Source organism: Struthio camelus, chromosome 1, assembly GCF_040807025.1.
Source record: "Struthio camelus isolate bStrCam1 chromosome 1, bStrCam1.hap1, whole genome shotgun sequence".
Taxonomy (NCBI): domain Eukaryota; kingdom Metazoa; phylum Chordata; class Aves; order Struthioniformes; family Struthionidae; genus Struthio; species Struthio camelus.
The window spans coordinates 209,459,791-209,481,063 of NC_090942.1; the positions used below are offsets into that span (position 1 = coordinate 209,459,791).

The window sequence follows — 21,273 nt, forward strand, 5'->3', positions numbered from 1 at the left end:
TGAACGGCATTTAAGCCAAGTGTAATTGTAATGATACTTAGGATAACTAAATACAGTCCCAAATACGGATGCTTTCCTAAATTAAGGCCATAATCACCACTAGTGTACAGGGACTAAATCATAGTTTACAAAATACATCTTCTGCAGAAGTTGATGAATTTGTGTGAACATTGAGGATTTAGATTTGTAAGAATCACTCTGGAAGTGATTTTAAAGTTTCAAAAGTTGAAGGGATTTTCACACATTTTTATATGACATTGAATGGAATGTTAAAAGTAAAAGATTTGCTGGATAAGATTTTGAGTGTCTGCTTGTGTGATACCTAGTTATAGTGAGTGATATTTCAACTGACATAGGATATCACTAAAATGTGTATCACATCTTCACATAAGCTTGGAGAGTGAAGTCTTTGCCTCTACATATATGCCTCATTTTGGAACAAATTTCACAGAAATAGAAGCCAGAATTTATTAACTTTTACACATCACTTAATTTTGACCATTTTCTATTTCCTTGTGGATTTCCATAGGTAGTCAAAAGACAAAATTATGTAGTTGCTTTTCAATGCTAAGAGAGAAAAGTTTGATCAATTTACATGAACTGTCAGTGGCCTTGCAGGTTCTTACAATACCCAGTATATTTCAATATGTCAAGCATATGCAAGCCACCCTATATACGATATGTTCGGACTATCAAACTTTAGCTGTTTAATTAAGGTACTCTGAATCACATCCAAGTGAGATCTGTAAAACAGCCTCAAAAAGATAGTATAAGAACTACTCATGCCAGTAACTCTTCAACCCACATAACGTGTTGAGGTACCAAGAAACCTCAGGAAACAAAAGAGTTGATTTAAAAAGAATTATTTTTCAGTGTGATAGTAGCACTCAAAAAATGGTATTGCCAGTAGGAGTACCATCTCACTAAATGTGGAGGCTTGAGGCGAGCACCAGCCTTCACCCAAATTAAGCATGGACCCCTAGCTGCCTGCCCTGCTTCCTTCCTCCCTCACTCCCTGTCTCTGTTGTGGGCTGCTCCATGGAAGTCCATCCGGGACAAATCTGCTATAAATGGGGCTAGCCCCAAGCAATGGAGTCTTGAGCCCCAAGCAATGGAGTCTTGAGCCAACAGGTACCACTTGGCCTTGGGGCCAGGAGTTCATGACACAGCCCCAAAGTCTCTCCAGTTACCATTTTTGATACTGATTTACTATTGCATGTTCTGCCACTTAAGGTTAGGGTATGTTGCTGATTCTGCGAAGTTGTAGCTGCATAAAACTGGGGAGAGATGGCAGGGCCTGCATGTTTTACTAGTGAAGCATCCAGAAGAGCAGAAAACTCAGCCTCAGTTAGAAGATTTTAGATCCAGGGACGTCATTTAAGGACACAGTGGAAAATTTCACTCCAATTTTCCATTATTTCATATACTTGAGCCAAATCCATTGTTATTCTACCAGAGTTTATTAGAGTCACAGTTGTTACATTTCATTTCAGTTGCTGTTTTTAGACTGCAATTATTCTTCTGTCGCAAGAGTAAAATATTTTATTTATTTTCTAGTGTAAATCAGCGCTTAAATTTACTTTGCTACATTTTGGTAAAAAGATAATTTCTTTTCAGATGCTGTTTAGCCTCTGACAGAACTGTTTCGTCATCAATACACAGGGTATATACGAAAAGTGAAACACAGGGTATATATGAAAAGTGAAAGTTCTACTTATGAAATTTTGGCATATGAGTGGAACAATTAACCACTCCTATATAATGGATGCCTTTTATCTAAGTCAATTTATTATATAGATAGCCACAGCAATTTAGGAGTATAAACATTATTACAAATGTTAAATCTCTAAACCTAATTTATATCAAAGTATAGTATTATTGGTAAATATGAAAAAAATCCTACAACTTGTGATTGACTGATGGCTACATCTTCTGTGAAAACTTCATCAGTAAAATTATCCCCAGGATTTGAGTCACTGTGACAACAGTAATCCTCTCAAAATGGTATTTAACTATTTCGGCAAAAAATCAAAATGCCATTAATACACAATTGCTAGTTTTACTATAATTTTCCTCAAAGACAAAAAAAAAGAAAAAAGACAAATAGCCATTTATTATATACAGAGTAAGTTAGAAATGTAAAATATTGCCTTGTTAAAATACTTAATTCTTATTAGGATTGTATTAATCTCACTCAAGTGTTTATATTCACAACATTAGCAGCTGGAAGAAATCGCCACAATTTCATGTAAGTAAAATACAGTATATCCTGAAGATAACTATTTTGTTATCACCATCTCTATGCAAATTTGAAACTGGGTAATAGTAGTATCTTAAGAGCTTACATCTTGCAAATGAGATTCTTTTTTCTTTGCTGATAAATTTAAGTGCTTCTCTAGGATGGAATAATATTTCTCACTCTCCTTGTCAAACTTCTTCTTCCCATCCTGAAAAACAAAACATTGCAAGGTAAAGCATTCAACTAAGTATTGCGGCTAACATAAAAGATACAATATGTACCAAAGTATGCCTAGTTATAAAGTAATTTTTGTTGGTACCTTGATTTAAGGCCTGAAGATACTACGAGACAGATTCAATTATCAAATGCAGTATTAAGCAGGATTTTTCCCATAAATAATAAGCCATAACCAATTCTCAGAGCTTCCCATATTAAGCATACATAAGGTTTTATGTAGGTGGTAAGCAGACATTTCGTGTAAAATAATATTCTCCATGTTCCATAAAGGCACCTGTCTCATATTGTCTTTGCTGAAAAAAATATTGCAGGAGAAGTAGCTGAGCATAAAAACATCTGATGATGATATAGGCCTATCCTTTGTACTTAAGTCTCACATACACTTATTTTCCACCCACACTCTTAAATATGAAGAGGACAATGGGAAAGCACATACAAGGATGCAAAGGGAAGCTGGTCCAAAAGTCTGTTTCCAATAATGTTTTGCATGTCTGAATATTTAAACGTGTCTCCTTTAAAAAAGCTATCCCACTTTTTTCTTCTCACTCCTCGAGTTTTTCATCATATGCAGACAAGCCTCACATCCCCACCATAAGACTACTTTAGCACATGGTAATACAAAAGGAAACTACTATTATGAGTAAATTAAGAAACACCTCACTTTCTATAATCTACTAATTTACAACATATACTTTTAAAATATTTAAATCTGATATTCATGGGAGTTTAAGAAAAAGACAGCTTGGTCAGAAGCTTTTCCATCTTTCCAGAAATGCCATATTTCAGGAGGAAGGAGAAGGAATTTAGGTGAATACAGAGCACTACTACTACTACCTCTAATTGAGAGCACCCATCCATCTCTCAGTGGCTTTTTACAATTTTAAGTCTAAGTCCTAATGATTCTTTCTAATAACTAATATATTTTGAGAAAATAAAGGCCAACATGACCAGTCCTACTTACACATACACAAAAGCAATGAATGGCAGAAAAACTAAATACTAGATATAATGCATTAACATCAGGTCATAATGCGGACTGTAGTGATCCTTTCTCTGATTCCTTTCTCCTTACAAATTATTATGTATTAAACAAATAACTGGCCTCCATTCTAGCATCATCCTATTCTTTTTTGTCCTATTATAAGAAAGTCAAGCCAGTCAGAAATAAGAAATGGAAGGGAGAATTTAATACTATGAATGAAGACTTATCAACCCGCTGTAATAGCAAACAATCTACTGATTAGCTCCTGTGACTCAAGTTCACAATGGTATTCATACTAGATTATAAAACAGATTGCACACGTTCTATCCTGCAGAAAGTTCAAATAACATATTTATCATGAAAAATATGTACAATCTAATGTTCTGCTTACTTTACAATGGAAATATCTTCAAAAAAATCATATGGAAAAGAAGGTACTCGACCCAAGAAAATAGTAATGAATGAGAAATAGAGTAAAATTTCCAGTGCTGCTCTATATTTAAGTGCAGACATCCAGATATGAAGAAAAAAGAAAAAAAATGCTTACATTGTTTAGAAATATTTTCCAATATCTCTCAAAAGCATTCCCCAAAAAAACAGAGAAGACAGAAGGCAAGACTCACAAATGCCCAATTAATCAAGAAATCAATCAACTTTTGTGGAACCAAAATTACAGGTCGGCTCCACAGCCACGGTCACAGGGAATACTCCAGTTCCAGGCCCGTATCATCAAGGAATAGGAACCTGAGTATCTAATAACATCTGCAATCGCAAGCAGAAATCAAATTCATTCGATCAAACACCACAGGTACCAACTTTATAATAAAAAGTGCAGTTAGTTGCATTCTGCAATGCCTTCTAAGACAATGGTGTAAAGGTGTTAGACCAAAAAACCCCAAGTGAATGGGGTTACTTCAAGATCAAAGTCACCATCTTGAGGAAATCACTGTGTCATGCGTACAATGAAAAATGCAAAAGAGAATGACTTTCTGATATTTTTTACCATGCCACTTAATGGTGGGAGAGCAATCTGCCCACCCACAACACTGACGCCCTTGGTCACAAGCCATCAGTTCTCAGTGGCAGACACCCTGTTTAGGAGCCAGTCTTACTTCACAGCAGGTAACTTGACACTGCCCTTGCCAATCAAGCCTGGATGTGGATGACATTTGCTGCGTGCCTGGGCTTCACCTAGCGTTTGCCTTTCGTGCCTCAGAGGCTTGCCTGCATCACATCCTCAGAGCGTTTTGGCAGCGGCAAACTCTGGCTTGCCAGAACACAGACCTCTCCGGCGCTTGTGCCTGCTGGACTTGCCAGCGCTATGCTGATCTTGTTTTGCTGTAGGACACCAAAGGCAGAAGAGCCTGACATAATGGAGGAGATACGGAGTCACTGACAGAGCTCCTGTTATTTGAGGAAGACTGCGACTCAGCCAGCCCAAGCCAGGTCAGTGTCAATGACATCCCCAGAGGTATCAGGTGGGAGAGGCAGGCATTCCTCTTGCCTGGTAAGCGATTTGTTTCAGCTCAGAATCGAGTTAGACTGTGTGCCACCATGCTGAGAATGGCAACGAGGAAGTCTGGTTGGGTATTTGAGCTCCAAATAACATCAGAACATAATCCTAACTAATAAGAGCCGGAATGCAGAGCCTGAAGCCTAAATTGCTTGGTGAGAATGAAAGAAAAAGGCGTGAAAATGGACTTGGCAGTCTGAAGTAACTCCTCTACTATCATACATCATATCAACACCAAGAACAGAGTCCACTTAAACATGGAACACGATTCCCAATATGCCAAATACAGCTATTTATATTTTCTGCTAAAAGCTACAGCAAAATGCATGAATTACACCTTATTATCGATATTATTTAAAAATGAAAATACAGAAAGCAAATGAGCTCATCTAAACAGATACAACTACCCCAAGAACAAGACCAAAAAAAATCTTCTTATGTACTAAGTTGTTGTGAGGCATCTTGTACCTGATAGGAAACTTCAAGCAGATCTCCCTGGCCCTGTCAGCGAGGACACACAGATTTGCAGACGCTTGGTCTTCTGCCAGCATTACTACTCCCCCCAGTAAATATCTGGAAGCGATCTGCCAGCTCTGCTGCAACAATGATATGCTCAACATTTAAAGTTATCATTTGTATGCCAGTTAAGTTAAAGAGAAAACTAACAACTTGGAGCTTCCTTGATACTAAGGCAACTTCTAGCCTGACTGCAGGGTTTCCAGGGACAGCACATCCTACTAGCTTCTTACTTTCAGATTTTTATCACATCAAAATGTTTCACCTCAAAGACAAACTGCAAGTGGAGAAAGTAAGGAGAATAAACAAAAGCAGGCTGAGAAGATTGCTCAGTAGTTTTGACTGCATTATTGTTTTTACTTGGCGATACTTTGGGGAATACGACTGCAGTGCCGGCAAGACAGTGTTTCTGGCACTGTATAAATCACTCTCAGACGTGTTTCTGGGAACATTAGAAAAAATACTGGCCCTGACAAGTGAGTAAGTTCCCTTTGCTGGAAAGTTCCTCTGATATGCCAGTAAAAGCACATATGTGAATTTACTGAAGCCTCTGAAAACTGTTTACATCACAAAAATTAACAAAAAAGAAGCAGGTGATTCATTTTCTGGAAGATAAGCAGCACTTCAGTTTATGCCATGAAAACTCACATCACAAATTCAGGCAGTGACTCATAGCATACCAGTGCATCCTAAGTGGAGTCACTAAGATCTATCTCATTGCCGTTTAAGCTTTTTCTTCTCTAACCCTCAAAACATTCTTTCATACACAGCAGCTGCACACATGAATCATTTGAATCCTGGTCCCTGCAACCAGCAGCCAGGAAGCTAAGACTCCAGCTGTTCAACAAACCAAGAGGTTCGTAAAGGCAGTTTCCATGTGAAACCATCTCCCTAAGCTCCTCAAAACTTACGGGACCAAGGGTTGCTTCTGCCTCTCGATTCCACTTTGAATCAAACTCTGACCAGAAAAGAGATGTGGCTGAGTAAGAAAGCTCCTGCTGAATGGGCAGCATTAGCTATAACACCTAGTGCAGGCTGCATGAGCATTAGGCAGATGCTACTGCTGACCTCTGCAATAGGTCCACAAGGCCCTCCTTTCAGCCTCTGGCTGCTTTTCTTCCTTGCACATCCTTCCTGCACATCCTCTTCTCATCCTTCCTCTTTGCTCTGGAAATCTATTATTTATTTTTGTCAAAATAGACATAAAACATAGCTAGAACATAAAAATATATGTTTGAGATAACTAAAAAGGTGCAGCAAGTTCTAAACACAGAAAAAAAAATACCTTGACGTATTGTGTATTGCTGTGTAAGTTATGAATACACTTTGCATAGATCATGTTCTGCAGACTCTTAAGTATCTTAAATGTCTGTCTATAGCTGTTTCCCTGTTCTCAGGCGGGTCACGTTATAAGCCTCAAATCAGTTCAGAAGATATTTTTAGTTCTAAATGCCTCAGGCTTCTAACAACCCCATTAGGAGAGCCCTTAACCACACACTCAGCTTTTAGCATGTAATGAAGTCTTATGGACTTCCAGTATCCTCTTGACAGAATCAAGTCGTGTAATACTGAACTTAGATTCCTGCATTTGCTCTCTCTACTTAATTTTCCTCTTCAGTTTCATTTAGTAATTGATTAAATAATCTCCAAAAATAAAACAAATTATTTTTAGAAATAAATTTTGCTCAAGGTATCAGTAATTACACAAGTGCAGGTTAAAAGTTTGATCAAGGATGTTCTCTTATCACTCTTGTTTTTACAAAAATCTATGGCTGTGAAAAGATCAGCAACTATTATAAATGTGACTCAAGAGAGTCAGCTCATTTTTTCCTGTTCAGAAAGATTTGGACTCCATGCTGTACCTGATCATAGGCATGCAAAGAATCACTGGCATGATCACAGGCACGCAAAGAATCACTCTTTTTTTATATATACTATATATTTTTCTATACACTTTTTAATATATATAGTATTCATATTTAAACTTTAATGTGCCAATCTTTACAACAAAAAAACCCTGTACATTTAGTCTAGATTAATTTTTAGTAAAAATATATTTGTGTAACCATAAAATAAACATGTTGTGTAAGAAGTAACTTTCAAAGGAAGAGAAATAAGAATGGAAACAAAAACAAGAAAACACTGCAAAAAAACTATGTGGACAAAAAAACTCAGTGGGAATCTTTTAATTAGGAAACAAGTGAATATTGTGAAATACAGTCATAAAAATTTCCCCCACCCAAAATTAGTAAATATTTCTCTCACGAAGTTATGCTGATACGTAGAAACTGTAAATCATGGTTTCATTGGCACAGAAGTACAACAACAGACTAAGACCAGAACACAGATCAAGTCAGACACATTTGTTAATGCAAGAAGCTGAAATCAATGGTGAATTCTGCTGACATCAGTCATGCTACATTTCCTTTGTTTCTCTTTGACATGAATCATAGATTCACAGAAGACTTGAGGTTGGAAAGGACCTCTGGAGATCATCTAGTCCAACCTCCCTGCTCATGCAGGGTCCTCTAGAGCACATTGCACAGGCGGGTTTTGAATATCTCCACCGAAGGAGACTCCACCACCTCTCTGGGCAACCTGGTCCAATGCTCTGTCACCCTCACAGTACAGAAGTTTTTTCTCAGGTTCAGATGGAACTTCCTGTGTTTCAGTTTGTGCCCGTCGCCTCTTGGCCTGTTCCTAGTCACCACGGAGAAGAGTCTGGCCCCATCCTCTTGACACTCCCCCTTCAGATACTTGTACACGTTTATGAGATCCCCTCCTCAGTCTTCTCTTCTCCAGGCTCAACAGGCCCAGCTCTCTCAGCCTTTCTTCAGAGGAGAGGTGCTCCAGCCCCCTCATCATCTTGGTAGCCCTCCGCTGGACTCTCTCCAGGAGTGCCATGTCTCTCTTGTACTGGGGAGCCCAGAACTGGACACAGTCCTCCAGGTGAGGCCTCCCCAGGGCTGAGGAGAGGACCAGGATCACCTCCCTCCACCTGCTGGCAACACTCTTCCTCCTGCAGCCCAGGAGACCATTGGCCTTCTTGGTCACAAGGGCACACTGCTGCCTCATGCTTCACTTGTTGTCCACCAGCACTCCCAGGTCCTTCTCTGCAGAGCTATTTTCCAGCAGGTCAACCCCCAACCTGTCCTGGTGCCTGAGATTATTACTCCCCAGGTGCAGGACCCTGCATGTGCCTTTGTTGAACTTCAGGAGGTTCTTCTGCACCCAACTCTCCGGCCTGTCCAGGTCCCTCTGAAGGGCAGCACAGCCCTCTGGTGTCTCAACCACTCCTCCCAGTTTAGTATCATCAGCAAACTTGCAGAGGGTGCACTCTGTGCCTTCCTCCAGGTCATTGATGAATACATGGAACAAGACTGGGCCCAGCACTGACCCCTGGGGGACACCACTAGCTACAGGCCTCCAGCTAGACTCTACACCACTGCTCACAACCCTCTGAGCTCTGCCATCCAGCCAGTTCTCAGTCCACCTCACTGTCCACTCATCTAAACTACACTTCCTGAGCTTCTCTACGAGGATGTGATGGGAGACAGTGTCAAAAGCTTTGCCGAAGTCCAGGGAGACAACATCCACTGCTCTCCCCTCATCTCCCCAGCCAGTCATTCCATCAGAGAAGGCTATCAGGTTGGTCAAGCAGGATTTCCCCTTGCTGAATCCATGCTGACTATTCCTGATCACCACCTTGTCCTCCACATGCTCTGTGACGACCTCCAGGAGGAGCTGTTCCACCACCTTTCCAGGGATGGAGGGGAGGCTGACAGGCCTGCAGTTTCCTGGCTCCTCCTTCTTGCCCTTTTGGAAGACTCGGGTGACATGGGCTTTCTTCCAGTCCTCAGGCACCTCTCCTGATCTCCAGGACCTTTCCAAGATGATGGAGAGTGGCCTAGCAATAACATCCGCCAGCTCCCTCTGCACTCGTGGGTGCATCCCATCGGGGCCCATGGATTTATGGATGTCCAGTTCGCACAAATGTTCTCTAACCTGATCCTGCTCAACCAAGGGAGAGTCTTCCTTTCTCCAGACTTTCTCCCTGGTCTCCTGGGTCAGGAATTCCTGAGGGCTGGCCTTAGCAGTGAAGACTGAAGCAAAGAAGGCATTCAGCAACTCTGCCTTCTCTGTATCCTTCGTCACCAGGGCACCCGCCCCACTCAGCAGTGGGCCCACGTTTTCCCTAGTCTTCCTTTTGCTCTTGATGTATTTGAAGAAGGCCTTCTTGTTGTCCTTGACATCCCTTGCCAGATTTAATTCCAACTGGGCCTTAGCCTTCCTTGTCGTATCCCTGCACACTCTGACAACGTCCCTGTATTCCTCCCAAGTGGCCTGTCCCCTTTTCCACATTCTGTACACTTCCTTCTTCTGTTGGAGTTTGGCCAGGAGTTCCTTGCTCATCCAGGCAGGTTTCCTGCCCCGTTTCCTGGACTTCTTAGTCAGAGAGATGCACCGATCTTGAGCCTGGAGGAGGTGATGCTTGAATATTAACCAGCTCTCCTGGACCCCCCTTCCTTCTAGGGCCCTACCCCAGGAGATTCCCCTAAGTAGGTCCCTGAAGAGGCCAAAGTTAGCTCTCCTCAAGTCCAGCGTTGCGATCTTACTTAGTGCCCTGCTCCCTCCTTGTAGGAGCCTGAACTCCACCATCTCATGGTCCCTGCAGCCAAGGCTGCCTCCAACCTTCACATCTCCCACCAGACCTTCTTTGTTTGTTAGTACAAGGTCTAGCAGCACACCTTTCCTTGTTGGTGTCTCCACCACCTGAGTCAAGAAATTATCATCAATCCTCTGCAGGAACCTCTTTGACTGTTTGTGCCTCGCTATGCTGTCTTCTCAGCAGATGTCAGGGTGGTTGAAGTCTCCCAGGAGAACCAGGGCCTGTGATCGTGAGGCTACTTCCAGCTGTCTGTAGAAGGCCTCATCGATGACTTCCTCCTGATCAGGTGGCCTGTAGTAAACCCCCACCACCGTGTCACCCATGTTACCCTGCCCTTTAATCCTTTCCCATAAGCTCTCAACTTGCCTTTCATCCACCCCTAGGCAGAGCTCCATACATGCCAGTTGCTCCCTCACATAAAGAGCAACTCCACCACCTCGCCTGCCTAGCCTCTCTTTCTTAAAAAGCACGTAGCCATCCATGACAACATCCCAGTCATGTGAACTATCCCACCATGTCTCTGTAACTGCAATGAGATCATGGCCCTGCGACCGCACACAGATCTCTAATTCTTCCTGCTTATTCTCCATGTTGTGTGCTTTGGCGAACATGCATTTCAGAGAGGTAATGGATTACAGAATCACAGAATCACAGAATCGTTTAGGTTGGAAGGGACCTCTGGAGATCATCTAGTCCAACCTCCCTGGTCAAGCAGGGTCCTCTAGAGCATATTGCACAGGATCACATCCAGACGGCTTTTGAATATCTCCAGGGAAGGAGACTCCACCACCTCTCTGGGCAACCTGGTCCAATGCTCTGTCACCTTCACTGTAAAGAAGTTTTTCCTCAGGTTTAGGTGGAACTTCCTGTGGTTCAGTTTGTGCCCCTTGCCTCTTGTCCTGTTGCTGGGCACCACGGAGAAGAGGCTGGCCTCATCCCCTTGACACTCCCCCTTCAGATACTTGTACACGTTGATGAGATTATGCAGGCTTCTCAGGAGAGGTGCAAGAGAATCACAAAAAATGTGTATTTAATAGCACAGAAGAGATAATTGCTAGAATTTTAGACTTCAAATGTATTTTTACTTTGCACACAACAATTTAAAATGTATTTCTACAAAGTTGTTGCTATTTTGTTTGCACTTGTGTATTTTGGGGATCATTTCTCACTCAGTCCATGATAATGATAAAAAAAGTAGACCTGTAGAATAGAAAATGAACTGAGTCTTGGACAAACTGATTTGAGTTCAGATCCTACGGATTTCCCGGAAAACATGAGATCTTAAGAGTCTCACGACTTCTTCTGAGAAGAAAAGAAGTAAATTCATGCCTTCCATTTTAGATTGTCTTAACGGACACTCTTATTTGGAAAGTTTTCCTCAGAATACTCATGGGGGTGGAGGGCTTGGGGGGGGGGGCTGTTTTTAATAAAATCTGAATTATGGTAGGCATCTGAGATAACACACTGCATTTTGATAGATGTCTGGATGGTGGGATTTCTTTCCGGTAGAGATGTTGATTTGCTATTTGAATGCTTGAAATTCAAGATAAGGTCAAGAGAGATTTTCAAAAGCAAAAGAGAGAAAGATAAATAGATTTTTTTCCCTCCTAGAGTTTAATACATCATGAGGCTTCTCCAAAAAAAAGATTTTTTTGTGCAAAAGCTATGAGGTTAAAAGGCATCCTTTACGTACTCTTAGTAAATTGTAGGAAGTGGAATAGAGCAATTTTGCAGTCAATAAAGAAACAACTGCTGCTTGCTATAAAAAGGGGCTGAAACAGCTATAAACTAGGACTTTGTTACTCATATCTGCTCATGAAAGCATTTTTAAATTGAAGCTAAATGCATCATGTAAAAAACTGAATGACTTGAAATCTATATATCTTTAAATTAATTCTTCATTAAAAAAGAATAACCATATGCAAGCTATGAATACTCAGAGGAGAATATAGTGTGTAAAACAAAAAATTATCATAAAAAGAGCATATTGAACCTATGAAGAGTGATAAAGCAATAAATAGAAAATACAAGTTGTGTTTAGCAGCATTAAAGATAGATATTAAAAACAGGTAGCTTAAAAAATAACCATGATTCAAATCAGATACAAGATGCATAAAAGCTACCAACACATTTTAAAGAGCCCTAATCTAATCTATGTTTAGGACGGAGTTCACCTCTGTGTAAAATACTAAATAACTCTACAAAAGACAGTCTACCTTAAGCTCATAATATTCTGAAGAAAATTATCTTTTTACCTTGTAATGTCTTGACAGATCAAAACAGCAGGTAGTTTTAAAAGTGTTTCCTGGAAGAGGAGAAACCTACAGCCATTTCCTGATACTTCCCTATTTAATTACATCAGATGTGTGCAGGCAGAATGTACTTATCAGAGGAGACAAAAAAAAAAGTTTCACTGTATATCTAACAGATCGAAGTTTGTTTTGAAGTTTCTGAATTCAAAAAGGAGTTGCTATTAAACAGTAACATTTAACATTGTTTTTGTAGGATGTCATTTGTTTCTCTCCAAAAAATTCTCTCTTGAAATGGAAAAAAATATTAAAAGTTCCCAGTACTGCTGTGAAAAGACATGTAAACCTGCCAACACTGACAGGTCGCAAACTAGAGTACATTAGACTCTCTGTTCTTAAGTTACAGAGTTGTCCTGAGTTTATCCGACGCTTGCAGATTCCAGGAGTAGATGGGAATCTACATGTCTGGGAATCTGTTAAATCCCTGCCCAAACAGCAGGGTTGGTAAGTCCACACACTAATCCAGTTTTGTTGTTTTTACTGTCTACCAAATACGAGGGACTTTTTGGTGGAATATCTTACTTAGGATATTAGTCAACATATTACTGATTAAATAATATGATGCAGCTCCCTAGAAGAGCAAAAACTTACTTTTTAACTCCTCTCCTAAGCAGACTTAAGATTGTTTTCTGAAGCTGAAAATCGTTTATCATACTAGCAAGAGAGCCTCCTGTTCCTAATAAAAAGTTAGTGCCCTTATATTAAAAAAAAAAAAAAAGTAAATGTACTCTTCAGGAATTCAGAAAGAAGCTCAAATTAACTCTGCATATTTAATCAAAAATCATGTGGAATAAACTGTTTGGATCCTAAGCAATCCAAACATTTGTTTCAAATCAATATAGCTATATAAGCTACGCAGAAAGTAAATTACAGCAAAAGATACATCGCAATCCTAAATTGTCACTTATGTGCTACAAGGAAAGGAACCAAGTCAGTTTTGGGGCATGCTAATCTTTAAACATAAAAGGTAATCAGCAATAACACATATTGTGACTCAGAATACTCAAAATGCTGAAGTCACGGAGCTGGCAACACGATCTGTGGAAACCTGTTATCATCAACGCTTATAAAATCAGGTCTGAGAGGGGAACTTAAATAAATGGAAAGTAGTTGCATGTTTTTTCCCCCATTAACTACTTTGAGTAGGAGCTTACAAAGTTTCCTGAAACTTAACATTAACCTAGCCCATTAAATATAAATATATGTACTTATATATAACCCTCCTTTTTTCTGCTTCAACTGTGTGTGCAACAAAGTTCAGTTTAGATGACCAAGTGTCTAGCTGCAACAATCAAAAGAAAAGAGGGTTTATGGGAAAACACAAACATAACACCATAGTACAGGTCTAGTGCATTGTAGCAGAATCTTCAAGTGGAACAGTGCCACACATGGACTGCGTGGACAGAAGAAAAACAAAACTTACAGTGCATGATACCAAAGTGAACTCATCTTAAGCACGGGGAACAGACAGCTCAAATGTTGGCCTAATTTTCCATATCAGCACCTAGACTAAGTAGGGAAGAATCTACCTGCTCTGCCAATTTTTAGACAGGTAGATGAAGTGGGTCCTTCAAGTTCAGTAGTGACACAAACCTATTATCCTGTGCTGATTTAACAATAACAAAACAATTGTTTTTCTTGGTGCTGTAGTTCTCGTACTAAGGACAAACAAGGCAGACTTGGTTCTATATTTACTAAATTAAGTCCACAGAAATGTTGAAGAAGCTTAGCGAAGTGTAAACATAGCACAGAGTTGCTGTAGGTATGACAACCTTTGTAGCATGGTCTTATCTTTGCACTTTACCATAAGGATTGCCTTCATTATAATAGCCAGAGCAGTGGAGTTTTTTTCAACTATAAAAAAGAAAAGTTCATTTTTAAAACCATACTATGGTAGTGAACAACCTCCCTCCGTCTTTCACCACTGCCCCGTTCCCACCACTGCTACTTCTCTTCATCCGTTCCTCTCTCTCCTTGAGTCACCATCATCCACTTCCCTCAGCAGCTGCCTTGCTGGCACCCCATACCTGATGTCGCCTCCTTCCTCACACCCATTCATCCCTTTGGCATCTGATCCCTCTCCTTGGAGGCAGTTTCGGGCTCACCACGCCACATTTAATCTGCTAGATTACCTCAAAAATGAAGTGTACTTCAGGAATGTACTGGTACGTTATTAATCTCTGAATCTAAAACCTGTGTGAAGAGATCATTTCATGTGCAAGTAATTAATAACCATCTTCTTTCCTTTTTGAACTAAAGAATAAACAAAAAAGTTGCAAAGAATATAGAAGTTATTCAAATACAGAAATCCTGAAAGACTAACTTATAACGCCACATACTTGCTGCTTTATTTTGACTACAGAATATTAAAATAGGTCCTTACTGGTTAGTAATTTCTCTGTTTAAAGCAATCTCTGGCCTGTCTCTCATCTATGCCAACCAATGTTCTTGATTCAAAACCAGTAGCAGTACATTTAGCGTTGCTCACTTTCCCATGCCGCTTGCTATGTCAGCACAATGTGAGTGTAATTCTTATCTGAGGAAGAACTAGAGGCATGTTATGAGAAAGTTTTCAGATTAATACACAAAACTGGAAACTCTGCTGTTTACAAGAAGAAAAAAAGGAAACAATCTGGGGTTTATGTCAGAAGTGATTTTGTTTTGTTTTAAAAGCATCTATTTTAAGAGTGCTCTTACAACACTGATAAAGGAACACAAACTATCACTCTGGGGTGAAAAGTCATGCCTGCTCAGCGGCATTGTTAAAACATAGTGTTCTCAGTTTACTTCTTAGGGAAGGATGATCTTCTCATCAAAATAATTATCCAAAAAAGCCTCTTCCTGGCAAGTTCAATACAACAAATGGTTCTGTGGTGGCTACTGTAGCCTAATATATCCAGACATTATAAGAGCGGTTCACTTAATAGAAAGATGGAGTTCTTGGTGCTCCCATATCTACACCAAGACACAAGTAACGATGCTTGCCTTTCATTACCCTACAGATTCACTACTTTCCAGCTACTACCTTCCACTACATATTTGAGTGGAATTATGTTATACTCACTTTGCTGAAAGCAAAACAGCTAAAATGGTAGGGGAGTATATGTTTACTTATTCCCAGAACCCTACAGGACCACCTTCATAGACAGAACGAACAGCTGAACCAATGGAAACAGGAAGTGAGAAGGGAAATCTATGGAGATACAGGCAAGTCTTCTAATACAGTGATTTTCTATTTAGAAAGAAAAAAAAACTCTCCGCCATAGGTGGGGAATAACATCCCAGAGACAAAATATGATTTGAGTAATGTTCAAACATAATGGACATGTTTTTATGCTATTATCTCAAATACACTACAGAAGTAAAGAAAGGGAAGCAGTGGGGAAAGAAATTTTCATCTTCCCCAGGACTGTTGCAAAAAAACCCACATAGCTTATAATAGAATCAAATTAATAGATTAACTGATAGCCAAGACGAAAAAAAAAAGTCTCATAATTAACGTGCTAAGGATTAGGACAGCTGTGGCACTATGCAACTTCAACAGTACTTTCATGAGAACTTCTCTGAAGAAATCCCTTCTCTAAAGTAATCTATACCATGAAACACCCACTTCCTATGCTTCTCTTAAATCCTCCTCTTTCTCTTCCCTTTGTTCTCTGCATTTGTCGTGGATTCTTCCTCATCCAGCTCATCCTGCTCTATGCGCGCTACCCCTAAGAAGAAGACCCTTGAGACTTGCTTTTCTCAATTAACCTTCAGAGGTGTGATCACAGAGTCAAGTTGGAGGCCTGTAGCTAGTGGTGTCCCCCAGGGGTCAGTGCTGGGCCCAGTCTTGTTCCATGTATTCATCAATGACCTGGAGGAAGGCACAGAGTGCACCCTCTGCAAGTTTGCTGATGATACTAAACTGGGAGGAGTGGTTGAGACACCAGAGGGCTGGGCTGCCATTCGGAGGGACCTGGACAGGCCGGAGAGTTGGGTGCAGAAGAACCTCCTGAAGTTCAACAAAGGCACATGCAGGGTCCTGCACCTGGGGAGTAATAATCTCAGGCACCAGGACAGGTTGGGGGTTGACCTGCTGGAAAATAGCTCTGCAGAGAAGGACCTGGGAGTGCTGGTGGACAACAAGTGAAGCATGAGGCAGCAGTGTGCCCTTGTGACCAAGAAGGCCAATGGTCTCCTGGGCTGCAGGAGGAAGAGTGTTGCCAGCAGGTGGAGGGAGGTGATCCTGGTCCTCTCCTCAGCCCTGGGGAGGCCTCACCTGGAGGACTGTGTCCAGTTCTGGGCTCCCCAGTCCAAGAGAGACATGGCACTCCTGGAGAGAGTCCAGCGGAGGGCTACCAAGATGATGAGGGGGCTGGAGCACCTCTCCTCTGAAGAAAGGCTGAGAGAGCTGGGCCTGTTCAGCCTGGAGAAGAGAAGATTGAGAGGCGATCTCATCAATGTGTACAAGTATCTGAAGGGGGAGTGTCAAGAGGATGAGGCCAGCCTCTTCTCCGTGGTGCCCAGCAACAGGCCAAGAGGCGACGGGCACAAACTGAACCACAGGAAGTTCCACCTAAACCTGAGGAAAAACTTCTTTACAGTGAAGGTGACAGAGCATTGGACCAGGTTGCCCAGAGAGGTAGTGGAGTCTCCTTCCCTGGAGATATTCAAAAGCCGTCTGGATGTGATCCTGTGCAATATGCTCTAGAGGACCCTGCTTGAGCAGGGAGGTTGGACTAGATGATCTCCAGAGGTCCCTTCCAACCTAAACGATTCTGTGATTCTGTGATTCTGCGATTCACAGGTGTGATGCTCTAATCCCTCCTCAGCCCTGTCAGCAAAGAGGAAGGGTAGAAAGGACATAATAGATGAGCAGAGATTTAGAGCATTTTTTCTTTTAATTGAAAATATTTCAGTGCATCTAGATGCTGGATAAGGGTTCAGCTTCCTTCGGAACTGGCAGTTGACGTTGGAGCCAGTAGTGGATGCCTCTTCCCTTACTTCTAATTACCCTAGAAGAGAATGGCAGCAGGATGCTAGCAGTCGCGTGAGGTTAGGCTGCAACCATCCTGCATCCTTCACATGTTAAAGATAACAGTGGGGTGATTTTAATCAGCAAGGAAAAGCCTTAATTGGATTAGTAAGTCTGCATAACTTCTTGCATTTTTATGTTCTTTTGTTGCTTTCCAAAAGAAGGGCTGATACTTGCTAAATTTTATTAAACTTTTTTGTTTTACTAACTGAAGATTTTTCATAATAAATTGTTCTTTTTGCTAACAAAAACATGCTATATACTCCCTTAGGCAATTTTACAGATTAACTCATTCATTCTAACCTTTAAGTTTTAAATATTATGTCAGAACATGGTAAATTACATTTATTATTTATTAGAGGATTAATTTATTTATTCTTAATTATATCAGCTTGCTTTTGGATGCAAATTAGAATCTTTTTAAAATGCAGAAAAAACAGTTAATTGTTTTTAGTGAAGTCAGACTAACCTTTTAATATCAAGAATGCATTTAACAAAAAAGGTTATTAAAGCACACTATGTTCATAACATTAACTGAATATAGCATAACATTTACTAACAAATACCAGCAGTTAATGAATTGAACTGAAGAGTTTTTTTTATAATTGTGTCCACAATATTTTACTGTGAGATCTGAATTCTTGCTCTTGTTTTTTAAATTAGTATATTAGAAGGAGAGCAAGCCTTAAGGCTTTTACTTTTTTCTGTTTTAAATCTTCCTAAAACTTTCCTGGTGTTGAACGAAATGGTTATTGACCTGAAGGAAGCTGCAATAAGAAAATAATTTTGCTGCACTTGTAGAAATGACAAGAAACATCTCAAGTGGATTAATCACTTCAAAAAGGCCCTGGGTCCAGGTGCTTAGCCAGTGACACCTCCCACCACAGTGGTTTGACTTTCTGCAAAAGAAAATAAGACCGCCTGAAAAAATGAAGTATGTGCAAACTGGTCTCTCTACCACAATTTTTGAACATTTCTAAATATTTTCAGGTACAGAAGGATGTAAGAAGCAGTGACAGTCATACTGTAGTACAAGAATTATTTTCTACTTTTTTAAAAATAATTTTAATTAAGACTAGTAAACTAAGGTAGGTCTGTCACAACTTCTTATTTCCACAAATTTATTTAAATAACTTTATTTTTAAAGTGAAAATTCATTTGATATATACTTTAAAATCACTTTATACTATAGATTGCCATTATTGACTCAAAACACAGTACAAAGGGGAAAAAAGAGACAGCTTCAGCTGGTAAAGCTGCAATCTAGATGTGCCAAATTTTAGAAGCTGGGACAATTCACAGCCGATTCTCTACACTGACACTGAAATCCAGAGTCAAAGAGAATCAAGGCAAAATAGCAAAAGTTTTCAATCTCAAATTTTTTAAAATTTCAAGTTTTCTAACTGTCACAAGAAGATTTACCATTATGAAAATATTTCTTTTTTTTTCATGCTTAGCCTCCTAATTTTTCAGTTCTTGGGTGTGTCAATATTAATTTAATTAAAACTTCAGATTAGACAACATATTCTGAATTATTTCTCAGATAAAAACAATCCAGGACCAACACCTGGAACTTAAGGTGTTTACACAGGCATTAGTAATAACAATCTGATCCTGGAAAGATTCATACTTAGAATTAACACTGAACATGTGAACAAGCATAATGGTGCTAAGAGGATCCTTAAAAGTTATTTAAGCAAATCTGCAGAATGAAGATTATGTTACTATTATTGCGGCTATCTGTCAGAAACCTTGATTTTGTACATGAGCAAAGCACTATGTCCCAAGTCTTCTCTGGAGGAAGATTAGAATTTAGTAATATACTTCCTTCTCTTTTACAGAAGTTAACAAGCTTACCTCAAAATATGAAATTTATGTAGCTCAAGAAATCCTAAAGAAAATATGTATTTCTCTATCAGAGATATATCCTCAATGCCTAAAATATCCAAATAGCTTGCTACTTTACCATTCTATTGTTACAGCAATTTTTTTGGCTTGCAGCTGTCTTGTGATCCTTTGGCAGCCTCAGTTCTTCCTCTTATTCCATCATTTTTTCTTACACTTCCCAGTACGCCAGTCCTCCTCTATTTTGACAATATCCCCAACTTAATGCAACCACAAGCTGTGTTAGCACAGCTGATTCTTGGACCCGGTCATTACTGAAAACAAAAGAAGAGATTGATCTCAAACTGCCCCTTGAGAACTCCTGAACAGCAACCTCCCTCTACCCAGACAATCTCCTCCTTAAACAAAACCCACTGCCCTTTCCCAATCACCGGGTTCCTTAAACATCTCAGATACCTTAGACTAATACCCATCTAAACTACACTAAATCAAAATGTCTCATGCAGTGTGCTTTAAAGGCTTTTCTGAAACAGAGATAGGTTAGTTCCACTTCCGTGTCTCTAAAATCAGTTATCTTATAAAAAAAGATATCAGGTAACCCTGGTACCTATACATTTTTGGAAACCTGTGTTGCATTTTAACTCAAAACATTTGGCCATCAGTTACGCCTTTAACAAGAAAAGGGCCTCTCCTGTAATTCTTCTTCCTTCCCCCCAGCCTCCTCCCCTCTGTGGTTCGGACCGACATCCAAAATAGTCCAAAACTAGTGGACGCAAATTTTGCATGTTTCAGTTCACAAAGCTTGGGTAACAGATGGTATTTATAATGAAACCCACCCTACTTTACCTACTAGAGCAATACTAACCAGGTCATTAGTTTTTCTCCGTTAAAAGAAATACTGCGATTTACAACTGTTGCTAGAATTTGATGAGATCCCAAGGAAAATAATCCACAAAACTGGCCATTTCTAACTGTTCTTAGATACCCATTCAAAGCTCCTTTCTGACAGACTTTAAAATATATTTTGTTTTGTGCTCCTCAACTTCTGAGCAATATAAATAAGACAAGGAGAGAGAGCACTCTAATTCTTGCATGACTAGATTAGAGGACTATAGATGTGAACATGGATGCTAGAAAAGTAATCCCAGCAGTGAACATGGATTTGTTTCCCAAGCAGAAAGGAACTCACAGCTATGAATGAATGAATAAGAATAAATGATAATAAAAAATAATTCTCCAGGCCAAAATAAATAATTTTATGAAACAAACAGATGGAATATTAAGGAGGAAACAAAACTGTTCTTTAAAGTCTTACAAACAAAATTGCTTCTGTTTTCTTTGATCTGATTCGGGTTGTACTAAAGGTCAATGAACATTGGAACCAATATTGCTAAATACTGTAACTCAATGGATAAAAAAAAAAAACATGAAAGTTTGACTTTACTGCACACAACACATCACACAGTGATCTCACTAAAGTTACCAGCTGGGGACTTGCAAACCACATTTACCAAATAAGGCAAACTGCTTCGTGCCTGAAATCTTTTCCCAGTTAGCTCACTATGCTTTTCCTACGATTTGTACAATAATTGCAGAGGTCATTTTTTAAACTCAGATGGAGTAAATCAACAGGCTACCCAGTGCAAAGCTGTGTAGTCTCTGGAGACAACCCAGTTTTATTTAAACTGAGTGTGCACAGAAAAGGAAGAACTGAAATATGTGCAATAAAAACAAAAGGGCAAGTAGTATAAATCAAGAAAAGTAAGTGATGTAGATTTTGTATACTGCTGGTTTGATTACAAACACTAATGTTTTATGGGGACTGTTTCTTAAATTTGCTGGATACCTTTAGGTTTTGAAGTACCTATGAATAATCGGTCTTTAATGTTATTCTTGTGGCAGTCTAAAAAACACTTGAACTTTGCACTCGGGGTTTATGCTGTACT

The 21,273-nt window shown here is 39.8% G+C and overlaps 1 protein-coding gene across 2 annotated transcripts in view; it reads right to left on the minus strand.

Moving 5' to 3' along the window:
• Positions 1–21,273, minus strand: part of ARHGAP42 (Rho GTPase activating protein 42) — a 165,970-nt gene that overhangs the window by 53,811 nt on the left and 90,886 nt on the right. For both annotated transcript variants that reach the window (XM_068930400.1, XM_068930401.1), the window contains exon 6: positions 2,346–2,447. In XM_068930400.1, the coding sequence (XP_068786501.1) occupies positions 2,346–2,447 (102 nt within the window). The remainder of the gene's footprint in view (positions 1–2,345; positions 2,448–21,273) is intronic.